Source organism: Jaminaea rosea, assembly GCF_003144245.1.
Source record: "Jaminaea rosea strain MCA 5214 unplaced genomic scaffold BDZ90scaffold_15, whole genome shotgun sequence".
Classification (NCBI taxonomy): Eukaryota; Fungi; Basidiomycota; class Exobasidiomycetes; order Microstromatales; genus Jaminaea; species Jaminaea rosea.
In genome coordinates this window covers 246569-258987 of record NW_020289989.1, presented here as the reverse complement: position 1 = coordinate 258987, position 12419 = coordinate 246569, and the positions used below count along the sequence as shown (strand labels likewise).

The 12419-nt window shown below is 61.1% G+C and overlaps 4 protein-coding genes across 4 annotated transcripts; 1 reads left to right on the top strand and 3 right to left on the bottom strand.

Moving 5' to 3' along the window:
- Positions 1-179: 179 nt before the first annotated feature.
- On the bottom strand, positions 180-1180 carry BDZ90DRAFT_281593 (hypothetical protein; the record flags this gene model as incomplete). Its single annotated transcript, XM_025509376.1, has 2 exons — positions 714-1180; positions 180-647 (listed from the first exon to the last, which is right to left on the bottom strand). Exons 1-2 carry the CDS (start codon positions 993-995, stop codon positions 180-182), a joined length of 750 nt encoding a protein of 249 aa, XP_025359991.1. The 5' UTR covers positions 996-1180.
- A 69-nt stretch (positions 1181-1249) lies between these two features.
- Positions 1250-3178, bottom strand: BDZ90DRAFT_234213 (PLC-like phosphodiesterase). The gene has a single exon (XM_025506930.1). It carries the CDS (start codon positions 3005-3007, stop codon positions 1277-1279), a length of 1731 nt encoding a protein of 576 aa, XP_025359990.1. The 5' UTR covers positions 3008-3178; the 3' UTR covers positions 1250-1276.
- A 339-nt stretch (positions 3179-3517) lies between these two features.
- BDZ90DRAFT_234212 (catalase-domain-containing protein) lies at positions 3518-5607 on the top strand. Its single transcript, XM_025506929.1, has one exon. It carries the CDS (start codon positions 3795-3797, stop codon positions 5508-5510), a length of 1716 nt encoding a protein of 571 aa, XP_025359989.1. The 5' UTR covers positions 3518-3794; the 3' UTR covers positions 5511-5607.
- Positions 5608-5661: 54 nt separating this feature from the next.
- Positions 5662-10347, bottom strand: BDZ90DRAFT_281590 (hypothetical protein; the record flags this gene model as incomplete). The annotated part of the gene is made up of 1 exon (XM_025509375.1): positions 5662-10347. One exon carries the CDS (start codon positions 10345-10347, stop codon positions 5662-5664), a length of 4686 nt encoding a protein of 1561 aa, XP_025359988.1.
- Between the last annotated feature and the right edge of the window lie 2072 nt (positions 10348-12419).

Here is a 12419-nt window from a genome sequence, read left to right as displayed (position 1 = left end):
AAGATGCCGGCGCATGGCGATGCTTGCAGCGGCAGGCCAAAGCGCAAGCCTACGATCAATGGCAGACACGCTCGACGAGAAGAATTCTTATGACCTCTTGGCAACGAGTGCGAAGCGATACAATTTACAAGGAATGCTCAAGCTCAATCTCAAGCTCGTCCATCCACGCCGCTCGCACGCTAGTACTTCCTGCCTCCTCCCCCACCCAATACCATCCCCTGAGCATCATGGCTAACAGCCTGCCCCTCTTCCCCGCCCTTTTGCTCTTTGAGCGCCTCTACGCTCTCCTTCATACCCATCGGCGCCCAGCCATGCTCCTCCGCTAAGCCTTCGACCATCGCGGCGAGCTCCTTGCGCGCCCACTCCTCCGTCTCTGCGCGAGACAATGGGGCTGAGCTGGGATCTGCGACGAAACGATCCAGCTGCTCGCGGCTGAAGCCCGTCTTCACCTTGCCGAATGACTCGCTGCTTTGGAAGACTTTGTGCGCTTGCTGGGCTATCACGTCAGGCGTCGCTTCCGAGGGGATCGAGTAGAAGGCGGTCAAGTCGACGAACTGGCAGGCGGTCAATTCCTTAGGCAGAGAGGAGAAGAAGCGCTTGTAGATGGAGCCCGGAGCAGCATGGTTGTCCAGGTCTGTGTACCAGCACTGCGGTGACGTCGAGGAAAATGCCGGTCAGCGTCTCATTCATCGACGCTCGCGCCAACGCCTTACCTTGCCATTCCCCCAATCTCCCTCCAACCGATGCAAGAGCGCATGTCCCCAATCGAGCTCACGCGCTCCTCCCTGTCCCTTGCGTACCAAGAAGTGGGCAGAGTAGAGATCGCGATTCGCGAGGTGAAGCCCAGCTTCCAGAGCGGGATGGACTTGCAGGTCTGCAATCGTTGAGCGGAGGTGCGGATGGTTGGGTTTGGAGTGGGAGGAGGGCTCCAGCGTGAAGGTAGGAGCAGTCCTGAGCAGCTCAGAAAGCCAGGATGGCGCCTCTGATGATGGCATATTGGTGCGCTGTAGTGGTCAGGATGGCGAGGAGCGAAGGGGAGCAGGGCCGTCGCGAGGTCGATGACGACGTGGAGCTCGCCTACCGCAATGCAAGCTGACGAGATCCAGTCCAACACTCGAGGTGTTGGTCTCGTGCGGCCGCGAACAGTACGAGAGATTTTCTTTGCAATTGCATTCGTGTAACGTAATCAGAGCAAGCTACATGGAGCGACAGTCCGCAACACAGGTATCTACACATCGACGCTCGCAGCACCTCCTTGGCGCGCTACGCTGCGCGCCTACTTGTTGCCAACCTCAAACTTGACAAGCAGCGTGCCCCGCGTGATTTCACCCCTCAGGTTGAACAACCTCAGGAAGCACCACCCAGGCTGCAGATAGCTCACCCTCACGGCCGCCGCAGCAAAGACGGGGTTTCTTGCAAACGAGTCATCGCTCTTGACGAGGATTCTCAGGAACACCAGGTCGTCAGCCGGATACTCCCACTCGAGCGTCTCAGGGTGATGCCAGAATGGGCTGGTAGGCGGAGGGTTCTCATGCTTGTGGAGCATGCCCGAGAGCTTATGGCGCTTGTAGTGCGAGGTCTTGCGCTTCTCTGGCTTCTCGTCGACGTGATTTGGGTGATAGAGCGTGCAAGTGACGTAGGGCTTGATGTCTTCACCGTCGCGACCTTCAGGAACAGGGAGATCCGAGCCCCCTGCTACGGTCAGACGGAGCACAGTGGTGCCCGTGGGGCGAGGGCCTGCCTCCTTGCGAAGGTAGGCGGGCTTCAGAGCCCATCCATCGGTGCCGTCGAACATTGCTTCCTGCAGTTGCATACTGTGGTCGAACGTCTGGCAATTCAGGGCGGCCACCTGTGCTCCTACGCCCCAGAAGGGGACCGGGTTCAAGTTGTGGGACGTGATTCTCGTGCCGGCAGGGTAGACGCGCATGAGAGCGGAAGCGTTGTGACGGACTACGGCGTCGGGTTTCTCATGCTTGTCGATGATTTCGAGGAGAGGTCCCTCGCCGATGTTGAGCAGAGGGTTGGCAGGGTCGCGCATCTCGCCTTTCAGCCAGGCGTCGCTCGTCGGCTTGACGGATTGGGCGTAGACGCCGAGGGTGGCTAGCTCGGGCACGATCTTGACTTTGGTCTCCTTGTCCTTGCCTTCCTTGCCCTCAGTAGCCGCAGCTGCCTTGGCTTCGTCGCCTGCGTACCACTCGACCATGGTGATCACCTTGCCCTCGAGGTCGCTCAGCTTAGCTTCGGTCCCATCTGCATGGACTGCCTCCGTCACGAGCTTCTCGGCGAGCACCTCGCGCATGATTGCAGCGAGGCGTCGCTGCCCCTCAGCGCTGCAGTGGTTCTCTAGACTGATGAAGATGGGCAGCGGGAGTGGGGCGCCCACACTCTTGCTCGCCTGAATCTCCTTTTCCAATTGTCTTCCAATCGCCTCGACCGCGCTCCTGAACGTGATGTGCTCGACCAATGTCATGCCGTGCGTGACTTTGGGCTCATTGATATCATCGCCATCCCACGCGTCTATCTCGACACAGCGGCAGCCAGCGGCGAGGATCTGAGTGTAGCGCTCTGCGGAAGTCTTGCCGCGCAGCTGATTGCCGACGAGGTAGGAGTTGTGCGATGAGGAGATGAGATATGAGGAGAGGGGGTGAGAGCGATCGTTTGGGCCGCCAGGTCCTGTGGGGACTACAGTGGGTTGGCGGGCGAGGATGGATTGGATCGCAGGCGAGTGAGGCGCCTCCTCCTCGTGCTTGCCGACCTCTGCCTCCTTTACTTCTCCCTGGTCATGCAAGAACTTCCTGAGCGCATAGCTGACGTGGAGCTTCTTCCTATCCTCGCCATCTGCGAGCGTACCGCGTCCTCCACCAGCTACGGACAGATCAGTCAGATCCTCGCCGAGCTCCTCACCTCCCTCATCTCCCTCGGAGCGAAAGGGATTGAGCTTGGCGAAGCGGTGCGTTGGAATGGCGGGCGCCTTCTCTTCTTGCTGTGGGGGCGTTGAGGAGGACATTGTTGCAAGATGCTCGAGATGCGTGAGATGCGAATGATGTCAAGTGGGGACCGCTCCCACGACGCACGACCCAACTCGCTTTGTCGCGTGGTACTAAACGAGACCTCCACACGAGGGGCCACCACGTGGCTGAGTACTCCCCGCCAGGCCCTATTCCTGGTAGCATTGAGGTGGACGTCAAATACGCCAAACGCTAAGCTGGGCTCACGATGGCGAGCAACATGTCGCCCGAGCGCATCTTTCTCGTACGGCCCTGCTCACCAGCGAGTAAGCCATCGATGGCTTTCCCGCGGCGGCAACTCGAAGGCGTCAATGACCGAATCGCCTCTTCCCGCCTCTTGGCCGCTCTCACCCCGCGCCGCACGCCCGTTCGATTAGTCAGTTGACCTGCCGGCGTTGCTGCCGGTGGCTGGTGCTGAACCCTACGTGCAGCACAGCGGCGCGCCAATTCAGGCGAACGACGGCGATTGTGGCTGCACGACGGCGATGCGTTCATCGCACACCTTCTATCGACAGCCAGCGACTGAGCTAACGCGCCTACGGGCCTGTACGCCGGGAAATCAATTCGCTGGCTCGCCGTTTCTAATCGAGCGGCGTGAGTGAGCGAGCGAGCGAGTGCGCCTGCCTGCCTGCCTTTGGTCAGCTGTCACTCGAAGGTCCAAGGCAGGGTGGCGTGAACCCTCCACTCACGCTGTCTGGCTGCGACTGCGATCGTATATAGTGGACGGCCGCGCGCTGCGCTCTCTTTCTCTCTTTCCAACCACACATCTCTTGTAGTTCACCAAACATGTCGCAGCAGCACCACCTCCCCATCCGATCCTTCACCGAGGACTTCTACGGCAACGGTGGCACCTACCGCGCCAGCAATGGTGCGCCCGTCGCCCACCCCTACGAGTCGCAGCGTCTCGGCCCCAAGGGCCCGCTACTGCTCCAGGACTTCCACCTGGTAGACCTCCTCTCGCACTTTGACCGCGAGCGTATCCCAGAGCGTGTCGTCCACGCCAAGGGAGGAGGAGCCCACGGTGTATACCGCACCACCCACCCCATCCCCCACCTCTCCCGCGCACACATCTTCGCCGAGAAGCGCGAGTGCCCGGTTACCGTTCGTTTCTCAACGGTCGGTGGCGAGTCAGGGTCACCCGACGCTGCTCGTGACCCTCGCGGTTTCTCCGTCAAGATGCGCACCGAGGAGGGCAACATGGACTGGGTGTTCAACAACACGCCCATCTTCTTCCTTCGTGACGCCGCCAAGTTCCCCCACTTCATTCACACTCAGAAGCGTGACCCGCAGTCCCACCTCACGCACGGTGACGACTCGACGCACTTCTGGGAGTACGTCGGTCAGGACCCCGAGGCTATCCACCAGATGCTCTACCTGTTCGGTGACCGTGGACGCCCCAAGACCTGGCGCCACATGCAGGGCTACTCGGGCCACACCTTCAAGTTCGCCAACGCCGATGGCTGGCACTACTGCCAGATCCACATCCTGTCAGACCAGGGTGTCGAGAACTTTGAGGACGACGACGAGGCCGACGCTGCCTCGCCCGACGTTCACCAGAAGGACCTCTACGAGGCCATCAACCGTGGCGAGTACCCTACCTGGACCGTCAAGTACCAGATCATGACTCCCCAGCAGGCCCTCGAGGAGAGCGTCAACGTTCTGGACCTGACGAAGACGTGGCCCCGAGCAAAGTACCCGCTCCACGAGCTGGGCAAGATCGAGCTGAACCAGAACGTTCAGAACTACTTTGCCGAGATTGAGCAGGTGGCCTTCAACCCTGCCCACCTCGTGCCCGGCTTCGAGCCCTCGGCCGACCCGGTGCTCCAGTCGCGTCTCTTCTCATACCCAGACACGCACCGCCACCGTATCGGTGCCAACTACCAGCAGCTGCCAGTCAACCAGAACGTGGTCAAGGACCAGTTCAACTTCCAGCGCGACGGTGCCATGGCCTTCTACAACTCGGGCAACCGCCCCAACTACCTCTCGTCGCTCGACCCACCGCGCACTCAGAAGCGTGAGGTCTACCTCGAGAAGCTCGCGCAGCACGAGGGTCACGAGATCACCTACCTCTCGGGTATCGTAGACGGTGACTTTGACCAGGCCCAGGCTCTGTGGAACAAGGTCATGGACGAGGCACAGCGTAACCGTGTCAAGCAGCGTGTCGCGGGCCACATGAAGACGTGCACGGACAAGGGCGTTCTCGCCCGTGCCATCACCGTCTGGCACCAGGTTGACGCTGGCCTCGCGCAGCACCTTGCCAAGGAGAACGGCGTCACCTCGTACGAGACGGACATCACCAAGTGCTCCTTCCTCGGCTCGCACAACTGGACCGGTGGCCGCACCCCGGCTTCAGAGTACGAGCGACAGGACGACGGTGTCGGTAACGCTGTCGCCGCCACTGCCAAGAAGGGTGCTCACCTCGCCAAGGCCGCTGCATCAGGCATGATCAACGGCAATGGCAAGGCGACCAACGGCGTAAACGGCAACGGTGTCGCTCACTAAGTGTCAGATTTCAGACGTGTTCTTGTAGCTACGCCGTGACGACTGTACGACCCCGAGCTTCATTTAGCGAAAATATATCTATATGCTTGCAACGACGATGTGTGACGAAGTGTGGCCCTCATAACTCTGCTCGCTACTCCGCACGAGCAGCTTACACCCTCAACAAATCCGCCACCTCTCTGCACGTCTCCCCATCCCCTTCTCCGGCCAGCCTCGACGCCAGGACAAGCTGACACCCCATCACATGAGCCTCGACGCTGCTGACCCTCGCATCCGCTGTAGCTGCTCCAGAGTGCATCCACTGCCTGTACGCCTCGAGTCTCTGCGCGAGCTCGGTACGGCGCGACTCGAACCAGGGAGAGGAAGGGGAAGAGGCGGTGCGCAAAGCTTCTCCTGCTCGAATCACGTCCATCCTCGCATCGCGATAAAGGTTGGGACGTTCAGCTGCAAAGAGTGGGTCTTGGGCGTGGGCGTGATCGCCCTCTGTCGCGTCGGTTTCACGGGCGATGATCTTCCACGTCTCATCCAGCTCCGCACGCGGGGGGAGGACTATTCGCTCCAGATGCCTGTACCAGAGAGACGCTTGTGACGAGGAGGAGAGCGGGTAGGCCGCACCCATGAACGCCCAAGCGCGTTGTGTGCTCACAGTGCTTGAGGCTACGGTGCGTTGTGCTGCGGCAATGAGGGCGGTTACGCAGGCGCTCGCGCTACTTTCGCTGGTCGTCGTCGTTTCAGAGGAGGGCGAGGCAGCTACGAGATGCCGTGCGACAATCTCTGCCGCAACGAGTCTGACCTCCTCGTCATCGTCCTGCAGCAAGGCGATTGCGGCGAGGTGAAGCTGGAAGAGCGGTTTGCCTGCAGCACCGCTAGCTTCCAGCGCGAACAGTCCACCGCCGTGCTCGGCGAATGCCGCGAGTGACTCCGCAGCGGCGAGGCGGGACTCGACGTGCATCTCCTCCTTTGCGCAGGCTGTGATAAGCTTTGCGTACAGGCGCAGGTGACTCTGTTGCCTCTCTGCGGCTTGCGAACGGGCTGTTAGCTTGCCCAAGAGCACGAGCACGGTTTCCCGCAGGGGCACGCAGCCTGATCGAAGAGAGAGGGTAGCGGCGCGCTCCCATTCCTCCACAAGGAGGGAGGCGCCTGGGTACTCGTCTTGCTCGGACAGGAAGTCGGCGGCATGGATGCGCTGCTGAAAGTCGGGGAGCGAGTCGTCCCACAGCGTAGTCCGGGCCGATTCGAGGGTGAGGTCGTTGGCAGAGGCGAGAATGCCGTTGTGCTTGGCAGTAAGGGTCGGGCGCAGCGTGGAAGCGCGAAGCGCCTTCTCCCATGCGCGTCTGACCGCGGGACTTCCCGCCTGTCCTGACTGGTACTCTGCACCCAGCTCCACCAGTCGCTCTCGCACACCGTCCCCCAGCTGCGTGCCTTCGGACTCCAGCCCGATGTGCAACCTAGCAACAGCCAAGAAAGTAGCATGTCTACGATTCTCATCCTCGCCCATCCTTTCCAGGAGCGACTTTGCCCCGTCCACCTTTCCCCTTTGCGAGCTCACAGTCATCCCGCACCATGCACGCGCAGCCATCTCCCTCATCTTGGCGTCCGGACTGGCCAAGCATGGATCGACCAATCCTCGAAGCACGAGCGGATCCGCCTGCGCTCCGTGCATCTCGTCGTGCTCAACCGCCTGCATGCGCGAGAGGAGGAACAAGACGGCATAGAGGGCACCGGAGCCTTCCGCGTCTTCACCGCGATGCAGGCCGGCGGAGAGGCTTTGCTCCAGGTGTTCGCGGAGGGCGCCGTGCAGCGAAGGGTAGGTAGCGAAGAAGCGGTGCGCTGGCAGTGATTGGCTAGTCGCGTCACCCCCGTTTTCATGCCCATCGTCGTTGGCCCTCCTGGCAGGGAAAGCACGCGGAGCAAGCGCGCTGAAGAGCATCAAACCGGCGTTGCGCACGTACCAGATTGGGGAGCGAAAACGCTTGATGGAGAGGGAGAGGAGAGAGTCGACGTGTTTGCCTAGAAAGGGGACCAAGTTCGCGTCCAATACGAGGACGCGTAGGATGTTGAGGGAGTGGATGTGGGTCGCATCCAGAGAAGTGGCGGTGGGCGATGGCGAAGAGGCTGCTGGTGCGACGAGAGCAGCATCTGCGCATCGCGTGAGAGCTGCGATTGTTTCGTCCAGCGGGCTGGAGTCCTTTTTGAGGGGCATCGCCGCCAGCAGGGCAAGGACAGCATATCCGACACCCGCGCTCCGTCGGGTAGTGGAGATGGCTTGACCCTTTTCTCCCGCGACCAAGCCCACGAAGTCTTGCAGCCATTGGCGCGGCATCGCAGCCACTTGTACATCTTGACTCTTGACCAAAGCGGCCGCTGCGGTGCTGAATGCCGGGTAGACGGTACTAAACGCCCCGCGGTGCCTGATCGCCGTCATCCAGGTGGTGAAGCGCTCCCCGACACCAGAGAGGTAAGGGTCTGCGCGAAGATGAGGGAGAAAGCGCGCCGTAAGAGAGCCGAGCAGCGCTGCGGCTTCTTTCAAGCCTCTCCAGGAGTAGGACAGCATGAGTTGGGACTTGCGGATCGTGGCGGCACCATCCAGCGCTGCGACTGGGGCCGCGTCATCGCCTGCAGCGGCAGTGAGGGCACGAGCTATCTCGGTATCCGCCATTGCGTCGCCTCCCTCATCTGCTGCGGCTCCCGCCGCACCGTCGACGTCCGCGCCAGGCTCATCCGACCTTCCCTCTGGAGCTGCTGCGCACAGAATCGGCCGCGTAATGGCCCACACTCGATCAATGAGGGACTGCGTGCGTTCGAAGAGTTGGCACGTCGCAGAGGGCTTCATCGAGGCATCCCAGCCACGCCCGTCGTCCAGCATGTTCTTTAGCGTGATGAGAGTGCCGTGCAATGGCCGGGTCTGCGCTGCTGCAAAGAGGCCTTGCTGTTCTGCCACTTGGATGTGGGACTCGAGGAAGTCCAAGAGGTGAGGGAAGAGGGCGCTGGATGTAGAGGTGGCATTGCTCTCGTGTGTGCTCAGATGAAGCGTTGCTGGCCAGCCCAGCTTGGTAACATAGACCTTTTCGTATACTTGCAAGAGGTAGCCAGCAGCGGTGCTCTCCGAGTCACGCCCGCTGAGCAACAGGCGCCTCGCCTTGCTTAAAACCTGCTCCTCCACCGCCTCCTTGGTCTCAACGCCGAGCAAAGGTGCAGGAAATCGCTCCAAGAGCCCTATGCCCCTCCTCTGGACATCCTCAAATGTGCTATCTGCGCATCCGAGACAAGCCTGGACCAACTCTGCACTAATCACTCCCCGCAGACCCATGCCTTGCAGCTTGTCGAAGCGCCCAAAGGAGGAGGAGACGATGGTCGAGGAGGGTTGCGATCGGTCGTAGTCCGGATCAACGCCGGCGAGGAAAATTGTCTCGAGGAAGGTGAGGGCGGCGATTGTTAGGTGGTAGGGCGAGCCAGGGTGGAGGGCAGAGAGGATGGACGAGACGAGCGTCATGATGAAGGCGCGGATCTCGTCCATTTCGCGTTGGCAGCTGGCCACCTTTTCCTCCCGCTGTCTAGGGTCATCGATGAACTTGCGTGCTTTTTCAGCCTCCTTGGCTGCGGCGTGGTGGTTGGCTGATAGGCGGGTGAGCAGTTTGCCAAACAAGGAGTGGACAGCTCCCCTGCTCGAAGGGTGGGTGGTTGAGAAGGAGGCCTCCATAAATACGCCCAGCACGGCGTAGTCCTCTTGACTGAAGGGCTGGACGAGTGCTCGACCCTCGACGACGAGAGAGATGGACGAGACTTGCAGCTCCTCGACGGTGGACGAGGCGCACGATGCGAGAAGGGATGGGGGCACGATGCAGGTAAAGCGTTGGCAAGGGTGGGCAACGATGATGTGAGAGGACGAGCCGAGGACAAATTCGCTGCGGCTCGAGTCGGCAGACTGACCCGTCTTTACGAGCCCCTGGGTGTTGGCGGCTCGCAAGGCGGCAAGGACGGCAGGGAGGATCGTATCCTCGTTAAGTCTGCCGTCGGTGAGAGCGGTCAGGAGTGGCACGAGGGCTGCTGGTGCAAGCTCGAAGAGGTCGGCCAGCTGATACCAGCTTGTGATGCTGCGCTTCGTTGGATCGGAGGACTTGAGAGCCTCAATGATTGGTGAAAGGGCAAAGTGAGCCCATTCTTGCCATCTTTGCGTAGACCCTTGCGTCTCCTCTGCAAAGCCAATCCCGCAGTCTCTCGCCTTTGTTCGCAGTATCTTGCGGCATACTCTCGCCCTCCTCGTCGGCGCATCCACGTAAGAGCTCACAGGCGTGCTAAATTGCGCATACAGTCCCTGGAGAGAGGGCGAGCCGTACGAGTCTGCGATGCGCGTGCCGTCGTAGACACTGAGGAGGATGTCGTAGACGACGAGGGAGGTGCGGATGGCCGTGTCCGCGTTGGCACGGCGAAGCAGGTTGGCGGCGAGTGGGCAGAGAGGCGCAGGTGATGTCGATGTCGCTGCGTTGACGGTGGGCATCGAGTCGATGATGCTGAGGAGGAGCACCGCAGTGCTCTCCATCCTCTTGGAAACGGCGCTCGAGTCATCCAGCTTGTCCCAGATCAAGTGCGTCAAGGCAGTCTGCAGCTCGTCTTCTTCCAGGAAGCTTACGTCGACACCCTTGCCTATCGCCTGCTTACCCGCGGTAGCCCACTGGGAAAGGTCATCGAGACTCTGGCGTGTTGCATCGGGGGATTGACAGCGTGAGATGCATTGCGCGAGGGTGGAGCGGAGCTCTTGGCTGGTGGGATTGAGGCGGAGAGACTTGATTTGCAGAGCGAGGTTGTCGGGCGTGCGAGCGCCCTTGGTCGGGCGCATGGAGTTGCGAAGACGATGGCGAGCGACGTTGGGATGGGGAATGACGAGAAGAAGTGCAACCCAAGTCGTCCGCCGACTCGTCCGGTCAATTTTCTCGCCGTCCGCGAGTCGCGAGTCGTTCTCCGCGTCGACTTTGCATTTGTCTCCGTCGTGCGGCAAAGTCTGCTTGGCTTTGCTCCTTCCGCTCCCCAAAATGGGGCCGCCATCCACATCAGGCAGCAGCCGACGGCCAGGAGGTGCCCTCTCCTCTGTCATTTCCTCGCTATCAAGGGGGGACGCCGAGGACGACGGTGATCTGGACCGGTACATCGCTGATGTCCTGCTCGCGGAGGCTCAGCAGGCCGATCCCCGCACAGCGAGCTCCTCATCGCGAGCCCCGCAATCCACTCAAGCCGCTTCAACGAATAAGCGCTTCTTGGCCTCGGTCATACGGAATGTGGATGGCCACAATAGAGCGGTGTTGAGAGCGCAAGAGGATGAAGCCAGAGAGGGACAGAGGCAGCGCGGTCGGTGCGTGGAGGAGGACGAGAGGCAGACGGTGCGGGGAAGAGGAGCGATGGGCGCGCCCACTGGTTCGAGCTCGCGACAGAAGGGGACGATGAGGGGTTGGAGTGATGATGGGGGCGTAGACGAGTACGATGAGAAATCATCGTCGCAGCGAGTCTCGCCGCTACGCATCCGCGGCGTCTGCCGGCGTCACGATGAGCGTGGGGAGGAACGGCGCCCGCCACGCCGCTCAGCGTCCCCTCCTCGACGCTCTGACGCTTCACCGCCAAGCAAGATGGACCGTTACTTCACTTCGACGTACGACCCGCTCCTCGACGTATCCGTGGAGAGGAGTACAGATCCCACTACGGGGTTGATTGACGAAGGCGGGTGGGATGGACTCATGGAGAGGGTCAAGGATGCGGGCAAAGCGGAGCGGCGTGCGTCTAGGCGTGGTGAGAGGAGGAGCAGGGGGGACGAGAAGGCGGAGGAACGCGGGAAGAAGAGAAGTCGAGGCGAGGGCAGGGGGGCGACCCACCGTGACAAGAGAGAGCGGAGGAGTCGGCGAGACGACCGGTCAGAGTCAGAGGACGGAGCTGATCGGCATCGCAGCCGGCGCAGAGACGAAGAGCGCTCACATCATAGGCGAGAGCGTAGCACCTCACCTCGACGACGTCTTCGCCATCGCAGAGAGGAAGAAGAAGCCAGTCCAGGCCCGCAGCCAGCTCCAAAGGCTCGAGCTTGGGATCTGGGCAAGTCGACGTGAGGGGCGCGATGCGCGTGATTGACGCGCGCAGTGCTCTCGATATACCATTGCATTATCTCGTCGGTCACAAGGGGCTGGTGGCTGTGAGATGCGCGTCAATGAGTCCGAGACGTCTGAGCGGCCCGAGACGTGATCCAATCGCGATGTAGGGCCACCTGGCGGTCAATCCCTTGCCCGCCACCAGCAATTTCCGGTCAGGAAAGGGGGCCAGTCACCTCACCTCGGGGGCAGAAGAAGGCTTCCAACACGCTCCTTCTCCACCTCTGAATCTGGCTTTCTGTGCGGGCACATCTTGGTCAGGAAAGTGCTCGCCTCCTCCGTCCAGTCCAAAGGCGTTCACCCTTCAGGGTTAGGAAAGCGCTGCTACGGATATGCTTGGTGACTGACTTGATTGTAGTCTTTAGGGTAGGCAAGTCGCCCTACCGCAGCTCTAGCTGGGTGATGGCTTGTGGTCAGGGACAGGAAAGTGCTCTTGGCCTTTGGCTGAGGAGCAGGACTAGCGAGCGGGGGTAAGGGTCAGGAAAGAGACCCAGGTTCCGAGGTGGTGGGCGCAGGCGTGGCGTGGTGTTCCTGACTTTGGATTGGGAAAGCGCTTTGCCTTGGCCTCATGACCCAGCGTCAGCTGAGTGTAGCGCTGCTTTGCGTGCCTTCTGGTCCGGAAAGTAGAGTCAGGCGCCCTGCCCGATGGAGGCTTGGGTAGCAATGTTCCTCGCTCGGGTCAGGAAAGTTACCGTGGCTTGCCCGCAGCAAGGTGGCAAGCTTCATCTGCTGCTGGGCTAGGTTGAGGCTTCGACTCCGGTCAGGAAAGTGCCACTGCTAC

Bases quoted from the DNA above. Each gene is read 5' to 3' on its own strand.
- BDZ90DRAFT_234213 (XM_025506930.1), bottom strand. From the start codon at position 3,007: ATGTCCTCCTCAACGCCCCCACAGCAAGAAGAGAAGGCGCCCGCCATT.
- BDZ90DRAFT_234212 (XM_025506929.1), top strand. From the start codon at position 3,795: ATGTCGCAGCAGCACCACCTCCCCATCCGATCCTTCACCGAGGACTTC.